Source organism: Spea bombifrons, chromosome 2 (assembly GCF_027358695.1).
Source record: "Spea bombifrons isolate aSpeBom1 chromosome 2, aSpeBom1.2.pri, whole genome shotgun sequence".
Lineage (NCBI taxonomy): Eukaryota > Metazoa > Chordata > Amphibia > Anura > Pelobatidae > Spea > Spea bombifrons.
The window spans coordinates 12,906,319-12,931,681 of record NC_071088.1 but is presented as its reverse complement, the minus strand read 5'-3'; the positions used below and the strand labels follow the sequence as shown (position 1 = coordinate 12,931,681).

General features: G+C 37.9%; 1 protein-coding gene across 1 annotated transcript; it reads right to left on the bottom strand.

Moving 5' to 3' along the window:
• Positions 1-12,678: 12,678 nt before the first annotated feature.
• On the bottom strand, positions 12,679-16,909 carry NRIP1 (nuclear receptor interacting protein 1). The gene has a single exon (XM_053456876.1). It carries the CDS (start codon positions 16,736-16,738, stop codon positions 13,361-13,363), a length of 3,378 nt encoding a protein of 1,125 aa, XP_053312851.1. The 5' UTR covers positions 16,739-16,909; the 3' UTR covers positions 12,679-13,360.
• Between the last annotated feature and the right edge of the window lie 8,454 nt (positions 16,910-25,363).

The window sequence follows — 25,363 nt, the reverse complement described above, 5'->3', positions numbered from 1 at the left end:
GAGCGCCGGAAATTGACGTCACTTCTGGCACCGAGACCGAGCTAGAGGACTCGCAGAGGAGAGAGAGGGGCGCCGAGCGGGTAATCGAAAACCACTCGACGCCCCTCTCTCTCCTCCGCTTCTAAAGTGCCGTCTGGGGCAATGGCCCCACTCGGCTCCATTGTAGGGCCGGCCCTGTTTAGAATAAATAATTCTGAACATTATTACAGACATGATAACACCTACGTTTTTATCAACATATTTCTCATGTCATTGTATTATAATCAAACAAAACACAATTGAGCAAATAGCCAAAAGAGAAAACAATCCTGCTAGTAGGAAGATTAAACAATAGAAACACTTAAACACTTAAAAAGAAATGTAAAGAAGTCTATTTCGATGGATGGGGGATGTCATAGTCTTTGGTGCAATGTAAGGAAGTTTAACTTTACGGAGAGGATGGTAGATAAGTGGAACAGCGTCACAGCAAGAGTGGTACAATACAATTAGGGTATTTAAGCGTGCATGGGACAGGCATATAACTATAACTAACTCTTAGACAAAGTCCAAGGACTGATACAGCAGTAAAAGCAGACAGATTAGATGGTCTGATTGATTATTATCTGCCGTCAAATTCTGTTTCTATAATTAATGGGAAAAAAGTATTTTACCAATTGTGAAGAAACTTTCTGAGCCATAGTTAAAAGGTACATGTAACTAGACCAAAAAATACAAAAGCCAACTTCTGGTTTGATAAATTAAGAGTTGACCTATTTTTACTTCCTCACCCACCCAAGGCAAGTGACTGAGGCAGACTGTAACCTGCTTAGACTCATTTACTGTGTCAACCACCACCTGGTTTTATGTCGTTGAACATTTAATGAAGCCGTCTAAATCAGAACGAGTTAACCTAGAAAAAACACCCCAGACTTAGATTGTATTTTTAGGTTAAATCCTATTAAATACATTAAGTATTCTTTTAAGCGCTGTGTTTTTAAAACTCTGTTAATCTTTCTCATGTCTTTGCCAGGGGTAAACACTATAAGTGGACAGCTTTCAACACATGTATTGTACTGGAATGAAATAATTCAGTGTTCGAAAATATTCTGATTAAACAAACAACAAACATGGAATCTTAAAGGCATATAAAGAAAAAATAGATCATTTATTTTGTTTGCATCTCTGTATTTCATCCACAGAATATTAAGCGATATAGTATAGATGACTTGAAAATGCCAGGATATACACACACACACACACACACACACACACATATATGTTTACAGAACCTCCCAATAGGTAGTATAAACGACCTGTCATAACCTAAAGATCTCAGCCTTAATCTCTATGGTTTGCCCGAAGCGACATTCCTGATGGCATTTGCCCAAGTGGCTGTTGGTTTCCATCATTCAATGGTCCAGACAATCCAGCTTATCCATCAGTGGCCATTTTTCCTGCTACTTTGTTTTATTGCTGTGGCATATCCTATTACAGAGATGCAGGGAAGGTGTCCAAATAAAAGAGTAAAAAAATGGTAAAATGTATTTATTAAATACAACAAATACTATGTATTATTATATACATTAATGTCTTATTATTTTTTGCGCTTTGATAATGTGGTACCTTGATCTAACAGGCTTCTGGAATGATGACGTACAAGACCAATGACTTAGTTCTGAAGCCAACCTCATGTACACGTAAACACTTTGGGGTATCAGAACACAGCAAAGCAAATACAGATTGCATAAAGGGACCGTTGTAATTTCTTTTAGGGTTAATATATATATTATATATTATGTATTTCAATGCATCTGATAGCTGGATGCTCCTTTTAATTTTTCAGGGTGTATCTTTTGTAAATGAATACATTTCATTTGCAGAATCCCCCCACATGCATTTGCCCCTTACCTATCCCTCAGCTATTTTTTTCAGCCGCACACACCTGTGATATATTTGCCTCCAGCCAGCTCCAGCACTGGTTCAGTAAACGCAGCAGACAGGGGTCTATTAAGACCCCCCGTGCACATGCTCTGCGAGTGCTCCCATTGATTTTAATGGTAGCACTTTCCTGCCACTGAAAGGCTGCGTCAATTAGCCAATCAGTGGGAGAAGGAGGGCAGCTGCAGCAACAGGGCTAAACCGTTCAGGTTAAATAAGTGTTTTATTTTATGTTTCATTTTAAAGAATGCATATTGAGATACTTACAGAGTACTTTAATATGCATTCTTCTTTAATGGCGGGGTTGTCAGAGATATTAAACTGCCCCATTAAGTATAGCTGATTTGTAATTATTGATCCCCCATATTATACAGTTCAAAAGGATATTTAGTTTAAAATAAAAATATCTGAGTTTTCAGCAAGAAGTACAGACTAGAATACAATGTGCTTTTCTTATTTAGAAGGCAGAGGTTTGGATTTTCTAGCAGTAGATTTGCTGCAGCTCTGCAATTTTTAATAATAATTTTGATGCTGATTCAGAGGGTTTTTTTTTAATCAATGAAAAAAATATAATTTCTCCCAGTCTTTTAAGGATCTCTCTTGTCAATATGATTCCTTGCATCCCGTAAGTAATCTAATTACTCGGCTCGGATTGTCATAACCACACAACAAGGATGCCAATACTGCAGATGTTCTGTCCTGATTGCTGGACTTCAATAGTCCGGGAAGACAGAGGCAAACGGAAATTACAGCAGCTTCACGGGCAATGAAATAGTAGTTATATCCGAATAAATAGCATTTCAGGAGCGGACACAGGATATACGCATACCTGGGAACTCTTCGGGTGAAGCACCGCTTCTCCAGGTCAAGAACCGAATCCTCCGGGTCGCTGGTGCGGGGTCTTGACACGCCCCCGGTACCCGCCCATTTTCATGTAAATGGGGGTGTTTCCCGCTGCCGTCAGCAGGAACGCCTCCGACGTCAGCGGGACCGCCCACCGACGTCAGTGTGCAGTCCCGGCCGCGTCCCGCACGGGAAGGCTAGAAGTTCCCAGGTATGGATATACGTTTGCATGTAAATCATTGATGTTCTTTAACGGGTATTAACTATGAAATGGGGGCAGAGGGGATAATTTTTAGATTGATGCGGGAGGTAGAAACGGTCAGGCTAAACTATGTATAGATGTATTAATGTATAGATCTGTACATTTTTTTTCTTTTTACGAACATTGCTAAGTTAAGCAAGCATGTTCACTGTACCATGCAGAAGGCAAAAACATCAAACGTCTTTTGTAACATGATTTAACACCATGAATAGATTAAAATCCACCCAGGTTGGTTTTGTCCGACAGGTACTTTAGTTCTTAGTTTGAGAACTTGCGGCCTAAGCAAATGAAGCATGGTACGATCCATCGATTAAACTCCCCGGGTATTACCGATAAGGCCATTTCATCCGCCCTAACTGTTTAATTGTCAGAGGAGTCAAATTTCGATCCAAATCAGTGGCTTAAATCTCAGAAAGCTTGCTGAAGGGAGGGGGTAAAAGTTAATGAACTGCATCTGAATCTAATTAAGTTACTTGGGCTGCAGTTCAAAGCAACCCTAGAACGCCTAAGGAAAAGAGGGAAAGATGTGTCTCCACTTCTAAAGCCATATTTTCCAGGCATGAGGGACATTAAAGATCACTTAGAAGCCATGTGAAACTTCTAGGCTATCTACACTACAAAGGCCAAGGGCAATTGGGTCTACTCAAGAGCCAAGCCAGGAAGGCAATATATATTTTTTAAAATTAAACTATGAAAGACAATCATTAAAGGAGTAAAATATTGGCATATAAAGCCTGGCACGGTCTACAGTCACAAATGGAGTTAAGCTAATATCTGCAGGCAGGAAAATGGAGGAAAAGGGCCAAAAAGGATAAACGGTTGTCTTCTCTCATTTAACAGAGGTTCATTTAAACCCCCGTCTTTTAGACCCATAGGCCGTATTTATACAATTCATAGTATAGGGAGATCTGCTTCTCCTCCAAATCCTGCATTTTACAGTTCTAAATAATGCTATTCAAATACAAAATATATGTATTATAACTTTATAAGTCCACTTTAAGTGAATACTTTTTGGCAAGAAATCTTAACGTATGATGCTGAAGTTGTCTTCTTTTACGGCAAGCTTCTTATCCAGAATTTATTAATATATATTTTTGTTTTAGCCCTGTCACTGAAAACTGAGGAAAAAAAAGTGATATCTCACGCTCAATGTGAATTACGCAATATTTTATTCTCTACAATAGCCATCTTGGCTCAGTAATACATTGGGTAACCCTCTACATGATACTAGTAAATGTGGCCTGAACCAAAAAAAATCATACCGTTTTCTATATATTGGGAACCCTTCTCTATGAAGAAGCTGATTTTGGGCTCAGCCAAATAGAATTTTCTAATAAAATTCAGAATTGGGCATTGCAATGCATTATGGGAAGGGACATTCTGATGACATATTTTAGTGGAAAACTTGGTTCAGGTCAAATTTATTTGCAAGGCCTTATTAAGACGTTTGGGGCCCTGGAGCACTTTTACAAAAAAAGGTTTCCTCGTTTTTTAATCCAAACTTTTTTTCCACATCAACATAAATAAAATAATGATTTTTTAATTAAAAAAAAATATATATATATATATAATTAAAGATTTATTCCAGATTCCTGTATATCCCTTTATGATCTTATACCATGTTCATATTAAGCTTTGGCCTCACATTATGTCTCTCCTAATCTAAGGTCTGCCCACGGCACGTATATGCAAAATTGTTGTTATAAACATTTAAGATTTTTAATGTTTATTTAGGACCAGTCGATTCATTTTTTTTTGCAGTTTTTCTTTTAGGTCTTTTTTTGTCGTTCACTAATCTGTCATGATCAAGTAACAAACCTGGCACAGTGTCTCCAACATGTCTGTATACCATTAAAATGAGCCATTGCACCAGCTGTCACTAAACAATCAGGTGTCAATTTTTTACCCACACGCTAGAAAATCTAAGGCTTGGTTGTGGTTAGGCTTTACTTTCATATTTAACGCATCAGACGTATTTGTAATAAGGCTTTGCGTATACATTAAGAAACGTAACTTTATTGATCTATAAAAAGCTAGAATTCTATACCACAAAAAGTGGCAAGTAGTCACTAAAGTCACATTGGTTACTTTTCTTGGTCCACATGCGTACAGTGTGTCCAAATATTGTTACATATCCTTTTATAGCTATAACATTACGATCGCCTGCCTAGTATTGTGAAGATCCACTGTTTACCGCCAAAACAGCCCTGACCCATCGAGGCATGGACTCCACCTAGCCCTCTGAAGGTGCGCTGTGGTATCCGGCACCAAGATGTTAGCAGCAGATCCTTTAAGTCGTGTAAGTTGCGAGGTGCGGCCCCCATGGATGCATCCTGATGCCATGTGTTCTCCAGGTAAGCAACGCACCCAGCCATCCATGTGATGTAAAAGAAAAAAGTGATTCCAGGCCAACTCCTTGTGCCCGTTGTAGGCGCTTTCGGCAGTGGACAGGGGTCAGCATGGTTACCCTGACTGGTCTGCGGCTACACGGCCCATTACACAACAAACTGCGATGCGCTGTGTGTTCTGACACGTTTATCAGAACCAGCATTAACTTTTTCAGCAATTTGAGCTACAGTAGCTCGTCTTTGGATTTGAGCACAAGGGCCAGGCTTCACTCCCCCATATGCATCAATGAGCCTTGGCCATCCATGACCCTGTCGCTGGTTCACCGCTTTTTCTTTCTTGGAACACTTTTGATAGGTACTGACCACTGCAGACCAGGAACATCCCACAAGAGATGCAGTTTTAGAGATGCACTGACCCAGTCGTCTCGCCATTACAATTTGGCTCTTGTCAGTCGCTCAGATCCTTACGCTTGCCCATTTTTCCTGCTTCTAACACATCAACTTTGAGGAAAAAAAAGGTTCACTTGCTGCCTAATATATCCCACCCACTGACAGGTGCCATGATAAGAAGATTATCAATGTTATTCACTTCACCCGGTAGCGGTCATGATGTTATGGCTGATCGTTGTATATTAGTTTATTAACCCCACAATAGGGCAAATCCATCTGTCTTAACAACAAGTACTGATGGTAGAGTTGAATGCTTTGTGTAGTGACAGGAGTTTGTAGTTTGAAATACATTTGACATATAAAGTCTTCCTGGTCATTCTAGGATGGCTATACATGGTTGCTGCAAGGGGAAGGGAAGAGGGAAGCAGCTAGACCTAAAGTTTCCATCCCAACAAATTTGGTCATTTAAAGTGAAGACGTTGGGGAGGCAGACTCAGATATGAAATTGCTGGAGGAAGCTGGATAACCGTCCCTATAGCATTAAAGAGAATATGCTGTGCACAATCTCAGGCAGCTGTTGCTAAGGCAAGCATATTAAACATATCCCTCTTTAAGAGATCAGAACATAATGTTCCTTTTTATGAATCATTGGTAAGACCGCATCTAGAATATGCAGTGCAGTTTTGGGCACCGGCACAAAAAAAAATGGACATACTGGAAATAGAAAGAGTTCAGAGAAAGGCTACAAAAATGATTAAGGGAAATTAATAGGATAAACCTTTACAAATATGTTTAAGGTCAGTGCAAAGATCTTTGTGGAGATCTCTTCATAAATAGTACCTTCCAGACAACACACAGAAGGTTTCTTTACTGTTGGGGCAATGGAATTGTGGAACAGTCTGCCATCTGAGGTCATTTTGGACAATTTAATAATAAAAGAGTTTGGATGTTTTTCTAGATATAAAAATGCATACATGTTATGAGTACAAGTAGATACATTAATATAGATCCAGGGTAAGTGCAACTGGAGTCAACAAGGATTTTTTTCTTTCCTTTGAGATGACATTATGGGGTTTTTTCTTCTGCCTTCTTCTGAAACTAATATGGGTTTGTGGAATAGTTAAACTTGATGGACCATATTTTTTTCAACCCAATGTAACTACGCTGGAGTGGCAGATTGAGTGTATGGTGCCGTCAGCCACCTGCCCACTGGACATTTGCACAGCGTACTAGTGATGTCCGGATCATGAACGAATCGTTCATTTGATCCGGTTCTTTTTAGTGATCCGGATGAATCGGTTCACTAGACTGAACGATTCATTTGTAGCGGTTCAGTCTGTGAATCATGCAGCTGTAACCTGATCCTAGAGCTGTGAGTCATCTGCAGAGCACTCAGACACAGACTCTGGGGTCAGGTTACAGCTCATGAATTCACACAGGAACGATGACTCATAGAGTCAGAGACTCGTTCAAAGAGTCGAATGATCCGAAGAGTCGAATGATCCGAAGAGTCGAATGAACCGAAGAGTCGAATGATTCGAATCTTACAGGGATCCGGATCTTACAAGGATCCAAATCTTACAGAGATTCGAATCATTCAGAGAATATTACTGATACCATACTTTTATAAATAAATACATTAATAATGTTCACACTGCCCCCAGGATTTAGATTCCCCTGAGTTTGCCCCCATTTACCTATAACTGCACCTACAGTTAACTTTATTAAATTAATTAAATTAACCCTCAATCATCAGCATAAAATTAACCCTTATACCCCATCAACCATAACTGCCCCTGAAATTAACCGTAAAGATCCCATTAACCATAACGGCCCCTGAAATTAACCCTAAAGACCCTATTAACCATAACGGCCCCTGAAATTAACCCTAAATACTCCATTAACCATAACTGCCCCTAAATTAATTGCATATACTCCAGATAAATTACCTAATAAATTGGTATGGTTGATGGGGTCTTTAGTGTTAATTTAGGGGCAGTTATGCTTAATGGGGTGTTTAGGGATAATTTAGGGGCAGTTATGCTTAATGGGGTCTTTAGTGTTAATTTAGGGGCAGTTATGCTTAATGAGGTGACCTGTCACAAGGTGTTTAGGGTTGATTTGGGGGCAGTTATGCTTAATGGGGTCTTTAGTGTTAATTTAGGGGCAGTTATGCTTAATGAGGTGTTTAGGGTTAATTTGGGGGCAGTTATGCTTAACGGGGTGTTTAGGGTTAATTTAGGGGCAGTTATGCTTAATGGGGTGTTTAGGGTTAATTTGGGGGCAGTTATGGTTAATGGGGTGTTAAGGGTTAATTTTAGGGGCAGTCATGGTTGATGGGGTGTTAAGGGTTAATTTTAGGGGCAGTCATGGTTAATGGGGTGTTTAGGGTTAATTTAATGGTGAGGGTTAATTTAATTAATTTAATAAAGTTAGCTTAAGGTGCAGTTGCAGGTAAAGGGGAATGTAAATCCTGGGGCAGTGATTATTAATTAATGGTGACATTCTCTGAATGATTAGAATGCCAATGAAGGCAGAGAGTCGTTCAAAGATCCGGATCTTACAGTGATCCGGATCTTACAGTGATCCGGATCACTGTAAGATCCGAATCTTTGAACGACTCTCTGCCTTCATTGACATCACTGGAGGCAGGGGGGAGGATTCATAATGAAAGGGGCGGGGCCAATCGTTAGTGTGCCTGCACGGAGTTACTGGAAAACAGTAACTCCGTGCAGGCACACTGAGTGATCCGAAGATCCGGATCATGAATCGGATCATTTCAGTGAACGAATCGAAATGATCCGATTCACTTTAATGATCCGAACTTCCCATCACTACAGCGTACCACATGGCAATTATAGGTTACACTATTTTTTTTTTTTGGATGCATACAAAAACAAAAACTTAGATGTACGTTTATTCTATGTTAGACTGGAGATGAAAATGTAGCCCTGGTTCTTCAAGGCCCACTGCCATTAATAACATACACTCTTACATTTGCCGGTTTTGTTTATTAGTTATGATTGTAAGCTGTACACTAGCTGTGTCATGTATATATTCAGGCAAACATGAGGCTTTTATTCACACTAGTGATACCCAGTTTCCACAATGTGCCTCAAAACTAGAATTATTACCCAGAATCTGCACCTTTAGATTAACGATCACCTCCTAAGCCTAGCCAATGTCGCCGACCTGCCAGGGGCCTGTTTGATCATTTCTAGGAGCGTTTCAAACGACACCCGAGACATGCTGCCTCTAACAAGATGGCGGTTCCCTTTAAAAATAAGAGTGTTCCGAGAGGGTCTCTCCAGATCATCCTGAGAACTTTGACTACAGGTACAGGTTGAATACAGGTACTGCAGCCAACGCCAACCATGCAGGTCAATGGAGCCCAGCTCACCAATCACTATTTGATTTGTGGTATTTAAAAATAAAAAAATATAAAAATTGAAAATGTAATAGTTTTAAAAAATAAAGACCCCAGTAATGTCACCATGACATCATAAGGGGGAATCATCCAGTTCAAAGAAAATATGTCCAAAAATAAATGGACATTGCACCTCCCCCAACACATTAATAAGGTTTTGGTAGCAGTATAAACTGCTTTGTGTGTCCACTATGTAGGAGGTGAGAGTAGGTTCTCACCCTATTGAGAGTGTGCCTTGACGTGGCGGATGAGCTTAATTATGCTTTGGCCAATTCATATAACCAAAACCTCTCATTTATATTATGTTTATATATTTGTTGCCAACTTTATTAGGGTAAGAAGCGCAGACAGTTTTTGTTTTTTGTATACATTGTACAGCCAATACACTGTTTCTTGCTGCATGCTTACACCTGTTTGGTAGGCCTCGTATTACACATTTGTATTATTTGAGACTGTGACTAGCTTAGCGCACCGACATTTTTTCTTTTCCCAAAAATAAATAAAAGTCCTAAAATTGGTGCTGTATCTTCTCAAAAATCTTGCCATGAAGAGAGTTAAAGTGCTAGAATTTGAAATACCCTGGGGTGTCCAGTTTTTAAAAATATATGGTTTGATGGGGTGAATTGAACAGACCGGCTTCAAAGGTGTCCAAAACATAGCACATGGGGGCAGAATGACCGGTTTTGAAGGAAGAAAAAAAAAAAATTGAAATAGCAATATGCTATTTGTACTTATTGCTGTATAACTTGCAAAAAAACAAACATTGGGTATTTCTAAACTCAGGGCAAATGGTAGAATTTAACACATTTTGTCATCAGCTTTTTTTCAAATAAAAAGTAAGAAAAGGTGCTCCCCCCCCCCCCAAGTATTTTATGGGTCTTTGTACCTTTGTGGCAGTAGCATCTCTATCATATTTTTAAAGGGTGAGTTTATAGGACCAACCCTTAACATAGGCATCAAACAAAAATGTGTATTATATTAAACATGTGATAATTGTGTATATGTATAAAAACACACAGATTTCTATAAATAATCATAAAAAAAAACTATAAAATACAATGTATTTTCTTTATTTATTCAAATCCTGGTCAGGAAGTGAAGGCTAAGATTAAAAAAATAATAATAAAATAATCACAACATATTATGTACGAAGTATGTGACAGCACAAGAAAAGAGAAAAACAAAATCAATCCATTAGAATACATCACAATTAAATTGTTTCCTGTAAACTTCAGAATTCAAAAATGCATGGCAATAAAAGACAATACCTTGAAATGTTTTTTTTTTCTTTTTTTACTTAATTTATCATAGTTTACATCTCGACTCTTAGAAATTTAATAAAATATCACATAACATTTCAGATTATCCAATTTGTCATCTTGTATGCTTAGATAGGTAGCACATTCTTTTGCAAAAGTAACTTCATACCAGAGATAATATGTAAAAACAATTGTTTTATATCAGCATGTGACTCTTAAAGCCATGTTAACAAATGCACAGGTCATTCCCCCATGCGTTGTACATGCAAAATGTAATCACAAATTTTAAATAAAAGGTTATTTCTGTACATTGTCCAAGTTGCAACTATATGCATACATGCAAAAGAAGGCCAAAATACACCTGTACCTATATACATGTATACACCGCCTATAGAAACAAAAATGATTGTTTTTAAAACAATACAAAAAAAAAATTACTTTTGTATTTCTTTTCATGGAAACTTTACATCATAAAAACATATTGTCTGATCAATTTATAACAGCTTGATGTATTTACATTGTATTAACTCATTTATGTACATTAAAAAATGTTTTTGAAAAATAATAAAAATTAACCTCTAAGTTGGATCATGATTTTATTCTTCATCGGGTGAATTAAAAAAATTTGAAGCTTTTTTTCTCAAAATGGAAATCAGGCAAGTAATGCACATTTATATATAAAAGGAGAAACGCAAAATAGGTGATCCATGAACTACAGAAAATAGCATACAAACCATCTGTCCATTAAAAATGAGATGTCTGCTTTTTGTTTAGTATATCCGTATTTACATAGGTCGTGTTCTTTAGGCACACAGCACGTGAGAAATCCACACATAAATAAGCTTTTTTTTTTTTAACAATTTATATATATTTTTTTATTTTTAAAACATTGCTAGCTGCCTTTATTTTCAAGAGAGCTGTTCGTGAATTTTCAGTGCTTTGAACAAATATCGAGATTGTTGATCTCCTTGATGCTTGCTTAAGCTGTACAATACTTTACGTACTGGTCAAAAACGAAAGAGCATCTAATAAAGGAAAGAATGAAAGGAGGAGACTTTCATAAACCGTGTTTAAAATGATGAGTGGCACCTCCCATGGGTCGACATAAAGGGTACCTGAAATGATTGTTCCCTGCAAAATGAGCCATGTGCTGGGGAAAAAGCTTGGAAAGAAAAAGCAGCAAAGAACGTGTCCTACTAAATGAGGTTGCATGAACCGCTACATAAAACATTATGTTTTACCAACCTTTATCGATTATTTCACTTAAAGTGTCAGTTTTTTATATTTTTTATTTATTCAGTATGGACTGTATTCCTGAAATTTGTGAAATTGCTTGGACATAAAGACTGGGCAATATTAGGTTAAGCGAAACCATATTCTATTGGCCTTTAGGTCTCATTAAATCTATAACGGATGTGGATATATTAAAGCGAGGGCCCTCTCCATTTCACCATCTGAGCACTACGCCTAGACAGGGTTTAAGGACAACCCATTGTCCTTAAGGGGTTAATGATGCAGCCTGCAGAAGACATTCTGAAATTCTACTTTTTGGGCTAAACCACGACGAGTTTGTTGTAACTAGTCATGGCTTAATGTTATTTCAATATTGACTTTACACTGAAGATGTTGTCAAAAGCAAAAACACATCCAAGTATGGAGCGGATTTAGGGAATATTCGTGAAAAAGTAAACCATGAAACAGATTGTATTATTTCATCATTTAGGTATAAAAGAAACTTGAATGTGTTTCATTTCTTTTTAGGGGTGATTATTACAACAAAAACATTGATTTGGTGCATCGGAATTTCCAGTCCACAACCGCGGTATACAATACAGCGGTTAAAGAAAGAAATGAACCAAAATGCTACAAATCAGCAGACTTTTGTCAAAGACATGATATCACCTAGACAATTTAGAATTTCACGGTTATTGCCGGTTGTAAAACACATGGCTATTAGAAATGAATTTCAGAAATGAAAAACTCGTGACAAAACAATGAGGAAAGCGCATAATGATTATGAAAACTTCAATTTAAAAACTAAATTGAAAAAATGAATAACTTTCCAAAATAAATATAACCTTGGTGGTAATTTTGCCCAAAAATCCAGATATTTTTTTTTTTTTTTTTTTTTTTTTTAGAGAACCTACAAAGATTTTGTATAAGTTATACTATATAGGGGCCAAATAGGAAAACATTTTAACTTTAAGATATACCAATATATTTTTAATTTAATTTAACTTCTTCAGGCTAAATGAAAGAAAATGACCTTTAAAAACACAGGAGATGCATGTTGTACATGCATTTAAAAATATGCTTGCCAGAACATGGGTGTTTATAGCTGAACCAGAAAACATACGCGCTGAAACGTGGATATATTAAACGTCTGTTTGGCTAATAAATTGTGGAACCCCTCAAATACAAATTAAGAGAAAGGTGGAAATGCAATTTTACGTAAAGTACAAATTAGCTTTCCATTATTTAAGTTTATAGAATGAAGCAGGAAAAATATATTTAATCATATATATATATATATTTACGCATTTACAATTATTCATGGAAAATCTTGCTGCAACCGTTAAGCTTGTCGATTTTAACTGTTTCAAAAATGTAAATTTTAGAACATGACAGCAATATTAAACCCAAATGTCAACTTGTTTCAGGACTTAAATATAAATTTACAAAATAAAAATGTATACTGTTAAAAGTGAAAGTATTCCATAATCCACTTGCACTCAATATTTATCTCATGTACATATTCTAATGAACTATAATTACAAGAAAAATAATCAACCGAAATACATGGAACATGTCAAAAAGATCATGCTATTTTGATTATCCTGATAATCATGCCTGATACATAAAATTATACTTTAAGTAAAAATTTCACACAATCTGATGCAAATCTTTAACTAGACTATTCAGGCTCCTTCTTAATTGAAATCATATCAAAACGTCCACACTTTTCTCCACTGGAATTGTGGATTGTCTTATTTACAGAATGGCTGGAAGGCTTCATCAAACCAATACCATTGGTGTGGGTGAGTCTACTATGGATTGGTTCTTTTTTTAAAGTCATTTCATTTGATTTTCCCAATAAAGATTCTGACCAGCTATTCCGATCTCGAAAGTCTTGACTGCCAGCTGAATGTGCCCCTTTTTGTAGCATGTAATACAGTATTGGATTGGTCTTTGTCAGTCTTGGGGAATCCTTCCCGAATTCATTCTTTTCCATACCTGCGATAACCCATTTAATGGGTCCTTTATCGTTCGGCACAGGGCACATATTTAAATGTCCTGAATTAATGAGAGCCATTTTATTCCCAGAAACCTCTGGAGGGGTATGGGGAGAACGTCTTAAGGAAGATTGATACTGAAATGTCATTTGACCTAAATTATTTGCGTGAGAATGTTTTCCCATCAAAACATTTAACGAAGGAACTACATCAGAACTCCCTGCCAAGTTATTTCTGCTTCCCTTCAGCTCCTCTTCATCCACGGTGTGGTTCCTGTGCTGGGACAAGTCTCTGACACAATTCTCAGAAAGTAAGAGTTGTTTTAGCACATTAAACCCTTTACTCTCTCGTGACCAACATACACTTTTTTCATTAAATGAACTCTGGCCCACAGTGCATCTAGTTTCATGATCAGCCTTGCCGCCATTTATTTCCTCTTGTAAAAATCTTGGCCCAACCAACTGATGGCTTCCTCTATCTGGTGAACTGAGTTTTGCAATTTTTACTTGGCTTTCCACTGGCTCATGTTGAGGCATTTTTCTCTTTTTTGGAAGAACACAGTGGATTTTGGATTCTGTTAATTTGGATTCACAGTGTCTGCTTATACCCAGGTCGTTTGTATCATATCCGTCATGGTTTTGTCTTAGCAAACGACTAAGAAGTCCGTTTCTGGTTCCAGAAAAGTCATGGGGTGAAAGCTGCTGAGGCTTTGTATCCTCTGGAGTTGATCTGGCCGTTTTGTGAACAGATACATCATGAGGGCTCAGAACTCTCAGGTCTCTGAAATGATGTGTACTGGAATCATCCTCAGGCTCAGTTTTAATTTTCAAAGTTACAATTTGCTCACTTGGTATATTTTCATCATGGTCTTGTGGACTTTCATTTTTAATAACCGTTTTCTGAACTCTATCGTTCTTGCTTTTGTTAGGTGCCCCAAGAAGCAATTGAAGAACTGTACGTCTTTCTAAGAGGTTCTCAATTTCTGAGCTAGGAAGACCTGAATCCACCGGAGTAGGTGGACTGGTAAAAGTCTTACCCTCATCAAAAGAATTTGACTGATTTATCACCAGAGGGCATCTCAGTCTATCAACCAGCCCTACGGTTTTCCCATTACTTACATTTAATTGTTTCGGCAGCTGTTCTTCAGGAGTGGGCATTCCACATTGAGCTAAATTCTGAAGAAGTTTACTCGCGCTGAATGCATTATTTGGGGCATTTTCATTTGTTAATGGAACAGGTGGTTGAAATGTTTTGTTTCTAGTGAGCTCTATTAAATGTTTTGAAGCTGGATTTGTAAGTGTTTCTGACTGAATTTTATTTAAATAGGAAGTGAAACTGGGTTTAATTTGAAAAGGCTGTTGAGATAAATTTACCGGAACATCAGCTTTGGAGGGACCATGCAAAGGTAGATTATTTAATGGGGAAGAATTCCCAATGCTTGTGTTCTCAGAAAGATGGTTGTGTGCTGGCAAACTAAACTTTGACACGTCAGCTGCTTTCTGCGGCCCTCTGAGATCTACCACGGACTGTGGGTTTTCGTCAACTTTATGACCAAGTAGCAGCTGTAACAGCGTTACCTTCTGATATGGCTTTAATGTTGAGTCCGCTGACGTGTCTTTATGGTCTCTGCCAATGTCAAGTCCGTTGACTTTAGGATCCCAATTGTGAAGCAAAGATTCAGTTAAATTGTCTATGGAAGCAGTTTGTATCGTCTCTGGTTTGTCCACTCTGTTTTTAAATGACAAATCTATAGGTGCACAGTTTGAGTGAGTGCTTTCATCATCGCTGCTCTCTTCCTCTGTAAAACTAGGATTGTTATCAGAAAAGTCATCTGTAGTTGTTGGAGTAGCACTTTCTTCGAACATGGAGTAGTTCTCGCCCTGTACATGACTTGTGCTTACACCTGTGGCATTATGACTCTTAAGAAGATGCAGAAGCAAACTACTGTTTGGTGATGGTTTTACATGGTTCCTTTCTGTATGGTTTTTATAAACAACCGGCTTGTGAGGAGAATGCGGGATACCCAGTTGATTTGGGAATGGAGAAATATTACCAACATTACTAATTCCATTTGAAAGAGGCCTTGAGGGACTGTTGTGGCTGGCTGGTAAATTTGCTGAGAACTTAAAACGACTCATGTTATTCTCTGAGCTCTCTTTCAGTCTTGCCATGGCAGCCAACCGTTCACTGGCCAGCTGACTTGCACTTTGCGCTTTCAGAGCATGTTCTCTCGAATACTGCTGTAGGTGAGCTTCGCTTGAAAGAAGCAATGCCAGCTGACTACAGGCTATACTTGGTTTAGGTGATGAAGTAGGGCTAGATCTCTTCTCAACCATACTTGCAACAGCCTGAAGTCTTGCAGCGCAGGAAACCGGTTCACTTGCTGCTTTGGAAATACTTTGCCCGGAAAGAGAAGGTTCCGCAAATTTTTCGTGCTGAGCTAATCCAGTCAAATTATTGTCAGATGTTTTATCTTTTGATTTGCTTTTGTTTAAAATCGTCTTTAGGTGACTGGATGCAACACCATAACATCGGTTATCTTTTTCCTCGCGTGCAGCATCTTGGGTTATGGAAAACCCTTGGTCTTTAAGACTTTGCTTTATTTGTTGTGACAATGCGACACTTTGAAGTCTTGAGCTAAATGATTGAAGCAAAGACGCCAGTAATGTGCTATCCTGCTTGCCTTTTGGTACATTTTCTGCCATACCAGCCAGCAAAGCTTCATTTTTCCCATTTATAGCAACCACGGTATCGGATAACCGCCTCCTCTTTGCAGCATTCCAGTCTTCAGAAGATTGTAGTAGCCTCGCTTTTTTGAGATGCAACATACCAGATCCCTGACATGGGCTGTTGCTGTGAGCAGGGGCATTATTTTGTGAGTTGGAATATATATTTCCTGACGTCTTAAAGTTTTCATCCACTGTTGCACGGCCGACAGAATGCTTGTCAACTGCAGTCCCCGACCCACCAGCTGCTTGATGCATTAGTAAGCCTTCTAGATAAGTTAAAACAATGGGATCCTGTTGCATCTCAGAGCTAAGCTCTTCTCCATGAGTCATGTTCAACAAACGTATGCGAAGAGCTATGTCTTTACCTAGTTTATGGACCACTGTAAAGTTGCGCGAACATCAGGAATTATACAGCTAAGTTCTTTTAAAGTCACCACCAGTAGTGAATGCAGGATTCCAATCAGATGTTCTTTGAAGGATCATTGTCAAAAACGTGACCGTTTAATAGAACGTGTTCACGGAGCATGCGGAAGGTGGGATGTATGGTTTAATGTTTCAGAAGATCAGCTGATTGACAGTATCTTGTTTATTCAAAGTAGCACTGCCACCTAAAAGAGACAAAAGAAAAAAAAAAAGTTTACAATTTCATAAAAAAATATTAGGTTTCTTTCTTATTCTAATCTACTACATATTTGTTTCAGGGCTTCCAATGAAAAAAAAAAAAACTACAAAAACAGATGTAGAAAAATCCTATAGGTATTGTAAACATATTTAACACAACTGTCATGGCCGTCAAGATATTTTGATGATTATTTATCCCAGCATATAACTGCCCTGCTCTTCCTGATTTTCTACTTATTCAATAGCTTTCTAAAATGTTACACACATAAACACTCTTTAATTGGGGGAGAAAACAGGAAATAGAAGGTGGTTCAGAAGAATGCCCCAAAAACCCAAACTAAAAAGGAAAAGGGGTGAAATAACTGAGTATCTCAAAGGCTGGCCTATGCTAGGTTATAAAAATAGTTTGTAATCTTCTTCTGATTAATATCATGTTTACATTTGATGTCAGGTCTGCTTTATATCTTAGTGAGGAGCTTCGTCGCCATGTTAATATTCTATATGTATTTACATATATAATCTTTCTCCGGATTTCTTTATTAAACGTCTTTTATTTGGCAATTTGATTCCATAACTATTGAACTGAAGAACACATAATGTGCTCTGCCCTAAAAATAGGCTGAATACAGTATAAAGCTGCAAGTACAATGTCAAGGTCATACAGTAGCATGTAAGATTACAAACAGGACTGATGCAACAGCTGGCACTTGATCCGAGCTCCTGGGGTTTAGATACACTTAACATACACACTATTTACACATACTGTACATTGTGTTTCCAGCGTTTTATCACGCTATGAAACAACCAACTAGTTTGGCTTACATGACTCCCATAGCCAACGTTACAACACTGCGTGCCTTACACGGGAATAGAGGCCAAAACAAATACATAACAAACATTCATTTTTAGTTCATGGTAAAAATGTATTGTATATGAATTTGCTTTTCTAGAGTACGAGGTGAGGTGGAATATGCCAATCCTACCAGAGATGTAGCACAGTATATCACGTGGGCTCAGCTGAACAAACCTCCTGGATAATGTATAGCTAACGGGAGGTAAAGGGGGCAAATGCATTTGAGAGATGCTGCCGAATCTCCCGATCTATATGCCATGAAAATTTAAAGGAACCACACAGCTATTATATGCATTAAAAGTACAGAAAATGCCTGGAGTGTCTCTTTAACAGCCAGGCCGGTCACAACAAATGTCATTCTTTAGGGATGACCTATACAATATTGCAGTAAATGTTATCGGAACCAGTTTAAGCTGAACAAAGTGCTTTAAGAGATATTTCACAATCCTAATCAGTGCTTGTTAGGAATTTGTTACACACCTGAACTTCCATATGTTTGCGGACATTGAGATAGTTGAAAGGATTTTTTTTCTACTTTAAATATAGCTAGAATAACGTACACTTTCAACCAATTATAGCTACTTTTGTTTCATACCAAAATATGAGAACTCAAAGATATTCTCCGGATCCTATCTTGTTTCTGTTTAAGTCTTTATTAAATGTATAATATTTAAACTGCATTGTTGCTATCCAAAAGAGTCTAAAAATAAAGCAATACAAAAGTTTTCATTTAAAAAAACAGTCTTTAGTGATGCGATTGGCAGAATATCCCGGTGCCGTGGAATATATATTTAAATCAGTACGTAATAACTCCCACGGCGGGGCCGTTCTTAGGATTTTGTCGGTACATCCGCGGCGTAGATACGAGTTTTACTATTATGTCTGGACACCATTTATTTGGTGGTACCAGGATACCACATATTCCTTGCAACTTGATGATTTCATTTGTTGCTATGGTGACAAGCAGTTTTTAAACACTAAATCATACATCATATATACACACACACACACAACTCCCAGTATTTAGTACTGCACAGAATGCTGTATTTAATTTAAATTTTATACAATATATATATATATTTAAATATATACCGTATTTGCTCGATTATGAGACGACCCCCCAAAAATGTGAATATTAACTTAGGAAAAAAAGAATTGAGAAAAATGAATTGAACCTGGGGCTTCTAAGACTGAGCACGGGCGTGACATGACCTCGAATATAACAGCATTTGCTATGGGAAAAAACCCTTGTCTTATAATCGAGCAAATACGGTATATATATATATATATATATATATATATATATATATATATATATATATATATATATATATATATATATAATGTTTACCAGTAAAAAAAACATTGTTTCCTATAGGGTAGTCTTTAGATACAGGCTTTCATTATATTATATTATAGATATATATATAGATATATCTACCTATCTATCTATATTTATTTATTAGTTCAGCATCATTTTGTATCAAAAAGACATTTTAAAGGGACACAGTAGCCATGGTATGCACTTTAAAGCATTTGACAGCCGAGTGATCCCTTTAAATTTTCAAATGCGTAGGGAGATTCTGGAGAATCTGCCCCTTTCTTCTTAAATGATTTTCCTTTTTATAAGCTTTAATTAGTGCATTTTAAAATACTTTGGTAACACTTAATATAAAGTACTTTAATATTCAGTCTTTGTCAAGGATCCTGCCTGGAAGACTGTAGTGTCCTTTTAAATCAACCTGCATTAAAGCAGCGAGTGGCTAAGCAGACTGGCGAAAGAGGTCAGGTGCATGCAGGTAAATGTTCTAAGCACAAGAGACAAGTAACGGAAATGCATTTTAAAAAAGTTAGATGCTTATGTGGTTTAACACAATATAAATTGTAGGACCTAGTAACTATGGCAATGTGTTTTTTAGTTCTTTCATTTGGTTTTTAAAGCAGAAGGTAGATTACAATTATACTGTACCCGAAATCTATGCCAGAACCGACATAAGAGCCCGAGGACATTCAGTCCTCAAACAGACATTACAGCAAAATATCAAAGACATCAGAACAAAATACGTATCGGTATCCAGAGACTGATCCGACTCTTTTGAAGAGGTTATGGGTACAACATAGTAAACCTATAACATTTTTTCGGCAACTTATAGCCATCAGTATTATTTCTACTCTATCCAGATACAATAAGAATAATTTGCACAGATTTGTAGCATATTCCTGTGAATACCCCCTTCCTCAGGTAAAGAAAATAAGGAAAATGATAAACATGGGCTTTACAGAAAAACAATTAAAATAAATAAAAATATAAAAAATAAATCAAAACCATCCTAAAGGTGGAAATGTAAAAAAATGATTATAAAAATCGGATGTACGGCGCTGGAGAATATAATGGGTGTATATAAATCCAATAATAAATATTTATTTACTGGCAAATCAGTTATAACTGCCCTTTAAAGCTCAGAGAATTGAACTTTGCAATGCATGATGTTGGGTCAGCATACTAAATGCAAAGAATTGGCCAACGTGGCTTATGGCCCAGCAATGGAGACCATGAGGCATCCTGGATGCAGAACACGCGCTAGGAAATCACAAAAAGAATTCTCACTGAACATGTCAAGCATAGGAACAGAAAATGTGACGGCAGGTAAGAACCATTCAGCCGGTCTAGTCTGTCCATTTTCCCCCCGATTTAAGGCCTTAATAAATCCTTACTCTAGCCGTGTATTCAGGATAGCTTTATACCTACCCCAAGCATGTTTTCATTCACTCACTGCTTTAGCCTCTAACACTTCTGCAGGAAGGCTGTTACACGTATCTACCACCCTTTTAAATTTTCCAGCTCCAACATTGCTTTTGTATTTATTCTCAGTTCTGCCCCAAAAGAAGCCATGTTTAATTTATAATTAAAATGGTACACACTTTAATATATATATTCCAGTACACAGGTACAATACCCTCCATTCCTGAGATGTATACAGGATAACGGGGATAAAATGGTAAATGTGCACCACGACTACAGAACCCAGCAGTTTAATCCGTTGAATAATCACTACATACTTGCACATGTATTGTAGATTTATAACTAAACAAAAGAAAAACCCATTAAAGACGCAAACTCAACCGTGACTAAAGAATAGAGGGGTAAAAACATGCTTTTTAAATCCCGCAGTCAGTAAGTGACAATCTGCAGTGATTACTGGCATAGCGGGACCTTAGGAGACCTCTCCCGACGTTACCTTCTTCTGTCATGTTAGAAGATAAGCTTACATCCAGATTTAAATCTCATGTGCGTCTAGCACTCGCCCAGTAATTGAATGGCTCTGTCTGTTCTGCAGAATAAGACTTACAACCTGGACGCCTCGCCGCTCGAATAAACCCTGCCGCAGGAGGAAGGGGGAAAGCTATTTGAAATCAGGACTCTGTACTAAACGAACACATTGCATCTAAAGTGGGCAAGGCAACATTATGAGCTGCCACGGACCTCGAGGCTTGGCTCTGTGAGTCGAGCTGGACATGATGGAACCAGGAGGAAGCAAGAGGAATGTTAAAGGACCAAAAAAACCAAACAAGAGGCCAGTGGATCATACACAGAGCAGAAATGTAACTCTTATACTGTATAGAGCTACCTGCCTGATACAAGGAAGTAATACAAAGTATCACCCGCCCTCCCTTTTTTCCCCTTCTTGGAAAAAAAAAAAAAAAAAAAAAAAAAAAAAAAAAAAAAAATCACTAAATTTGAAAGATTATGGGAGAGAACAAAAATAAAAAAATAAAAAACATCAACGTAAAACCAAACACTCAAAGGAGCAGATAAATCCTGAAAGCATCCCTTTTTTCTTGTTCAAATTAACAACCGACGATAAAATGAACATCATCATTGTTTGAAGCTTCCAGAATAAAATGTACTATTATCTATTTCAAGAATGAAAAGGAAAGCGATGGGGGACATTTCCTGGAGGGCCATAGTTTGTGATACAGTAAAAGCAGATGACAGGCATACCTCGTTCTCTCCTAGCATTGGTGCCAAGCACAGGTGTAGCAGTCATTTATTTTCCTGCAGACAGTACGGCTTTCATAGAATACTAATCACATCCTTTACTCTCCTCCGACATGACTCCCCAATGCCCAGGTCCTGACCAATACCAAGATGAACACAATATCCTCCAAGACGACGACTGCTGCTGCTAATCAGGAATACGCGTGCGAGGGCACGGGATTAAACGTCTGCCACGCTTGAATCAGGCGCTCGGTTCTGCTAAGCATATGCAAATCAAGGTCAGTACTTAACACTCACACGCTACGACACGCTACTACACCGGGAAACTCTACTTGAGGAAACCAATTCATCACTCTTACAACTGACCGGCTTTTACCTCAAGAGGCTAGTATTACATCTCAACGTACAGACAAAAGATCATCACACGGCATGTGTGTTTTCACAGAAAGAGTCAGTTGAAATAATATTCCCTTTGTTTTCTGACAGTTGAAAAGGAATCCTCGGTTTGACTTTAACTCTGTGTACCTTGCTAAAGGTCACTTTCTATTAAAAAAGTTTGTCACGGGATCTACGCGACAGCTTCATTTTTTTTTTTTTTTTTTTTTTTTTTAATATTGGTTGATCTTGATTTGCTTTCCTACCGCTAAAATAGCAGGTAATCCAGCATATTTTCTGCTAAAAGTTCGACAAAATCCCAATATGCCTGAAACCCTAATTAGAATGATCCACAAAGGGGAAAAATAACACTTGGGAGAGCAACACCTGCTTAAACACACAACATATGTTTCTGGAATCATTTTCACAGATTTTAAACATTTGTAAAAAAGAAAAATAAAAAATATATATATATGCAACAGAAACCCACATAAAGTATATACTACAGGAGCAGTCACGTGACCTCCTACTCTCAGCTTCTGAATGATTACTTTTGGTGACAGTCTATTGATTCCGGTGCCCTTTGTATGAGAACTTCAGGACACTATACTATTTATTATTTTTTTAGCTTTAGCCATACAAAACGGTATATCATTTGTATACTAGGTTAAAAGGGGGGTTCTATACTTTCTGTTGGCTGTCAATGGGTTAAATGTCTAGGTTCCTTAAATAAAAAATATATATAATCAACGACAAGATGTGCACCGAAGCACTGAGATTATGGGTGTGCAGATGTCACTGGCCACCTGGTCAAATTTATAAGCCGAGAAAGAAAAATGGTTTTATAACCCAGGTGTCGCCTTTATGCTTTGTGCCCGGGGAAAATTGTTTGGTATCCACCATACAGATTATGTTGAAATTATTTTAGTTAAAAAGATGCCAATCACAGTGTGAAGCTTGATTATTATTATTATTTTTATTTCTACTTCCCGACGCTGGTGTACCGCACAGTCCTTTAATCAGGGATATTCAATATGTATGCAGTTCCAACGAGGCACCATGGATAGGGCTGTGATCGATAATGAAGCAATCGCCCTTGACATAGTGACATTGGATTGTTGTCATGTGATATCAACTCGCTTCCCCACCTGGCTCATGACCTTGTCCTTTAGATGACCCGAAACCTCTCGCATGATGCGAGAGGCTCCTCCCTGCTGTCTCAGCAAGGTCGAACGGGTCAGCGTGTCCTCATCTATAATCCACCACCATTTGTCAGCAGGGAGGCTGAAGGAGGCAGGCTTGCTACAAGGAGAGAATGCCCAATTAGGCAGCTGTCACACAAAGCATTGGATGCAAAATTATCCCCTGTCAAAAGAAAGAGCAGCTGCGGGTGCCAGTTACAGCAACCTTTCAACCCTTTAGGTGCTGGAAAACGACTCGGAAACAAAACGGGGGGAAAAAATTAGCGCTGACAAACATCTGTACATGGGCTGTTAAATGTTAAATACATTGCTAGGTCAACCGGTGATAATAGCAAATGCTCATTTTAGATGGAGATGTTCCTTAATCATCCCCCTTCGTTACCAAAGACACAGTGCAGCGAGTTCTCAAATGGGTTCATTGTCATTCTCAATGGTTTTCCGCCGGGAAACATTGGGTTAATCGCGGTTTACAGCACGCTGTGGAATTTAAGGTGCCGTCTCCAAGCCAGTGTTTGACTCACACATCAAACTGGGGTCTTATCGCTGCCTTGATGGGAAAGAATTCACCTGCTAAATTAGTTCTGTGGTATCTGAGTAATAAACCTCTGTATCCCTCTGACGTGACTTATGTGGATTGCATACCATACAACAACAAGCATTTCAAACAAGGTGGATGATTCAGTGGCTGTGCATCTAGTTTCCCCCTACGACTGGGCGATACTGGGGGTTTGTAGGTATGGGGGTGCCCTTCCATTAATATAGTGCTTTTACACCAAAGAGGGTAATAATTTAGAGGGTAATACTAGAATAAGAAAAAAAAAATCAATATCACATCAGAATTAACAGCTCTTGTAACAAAAGGAAACCACATCACATAATGTCTAATCAAAATTATAGAATTAAAAATGACATTATTCCCAGATTCGAATTGTATCTATACATTTTAGTTATATTTGCATTAATGTACAATATTACTAAAATGTCAATATACAAGAACTATCATTGACCCAAATTATATTCGTTTCAAAATGATGCTCAATATTCATTGCGGTCTTAAACACCAGGTAGATTTTTTCTTTGATAATGACCAGAATTGGCAAAAAAAAAAAAAAAAAAAAAAAAAAAAAAAAACACAGCAAAACACATAATTTATGTCTATAAAAAGCAGTAATGCAAGACGAGAACAATAGTCCTTCACCTTCCTTCTCCTTCAGAGACAAGGTAGGTGAAGTTCACAAAGGCAGAATGTGGCAAAGCCACTAACGGCAAACCATATGTACTAAATTGAGAATTCAGCCGTGAAAACGCCAAACGTGTAGGTTTTTTTTAAAAGGAACAGGTAACGATTACTCAGAATTCATGATAATTTGGAACAGACTTCACTTGAAAGGGTTCTTTTATAAAGAGGTGGACTACGGACACAGTTCAGACATATATGTCGATATTGATGGAATTACCGGTAGTTATGTTAGCGTGTGATATGTGATCTCTGGGGCTTGACGTTTATGCGTAACACGCTAAAGTATCCCAGTACCAAAGCGTCCATTCCAAGGCTCTCTGGTGCTGAAGGAGCATTTCGGAATATGTTCAGCACAAAGCCTGTTTGCTGCATCCCCCGGCTGGTACTATGTCGTGGGTTGGCATGGCAACTTCACTTGCTCACTCCATGGCTCCCACGTTGCAATTTAATCGTGTGCTGTGCCAGTAAGCGATGTCTCCGACGAGAGGAAACAGCAGAAGTTTGTAGAAAGGCACACCACAAAAAAAAGAATCGACACGGCTTAGACAGAGATTACATAAATCACTGGTTGTTTCCCCAGTTACGGCGACTTCTGGTGTCTGGTGTATTTTGTAAAAATTTAAAAAAGTTGAGTGGAAGAGAGGGAGGCACCCATGGTAATTAG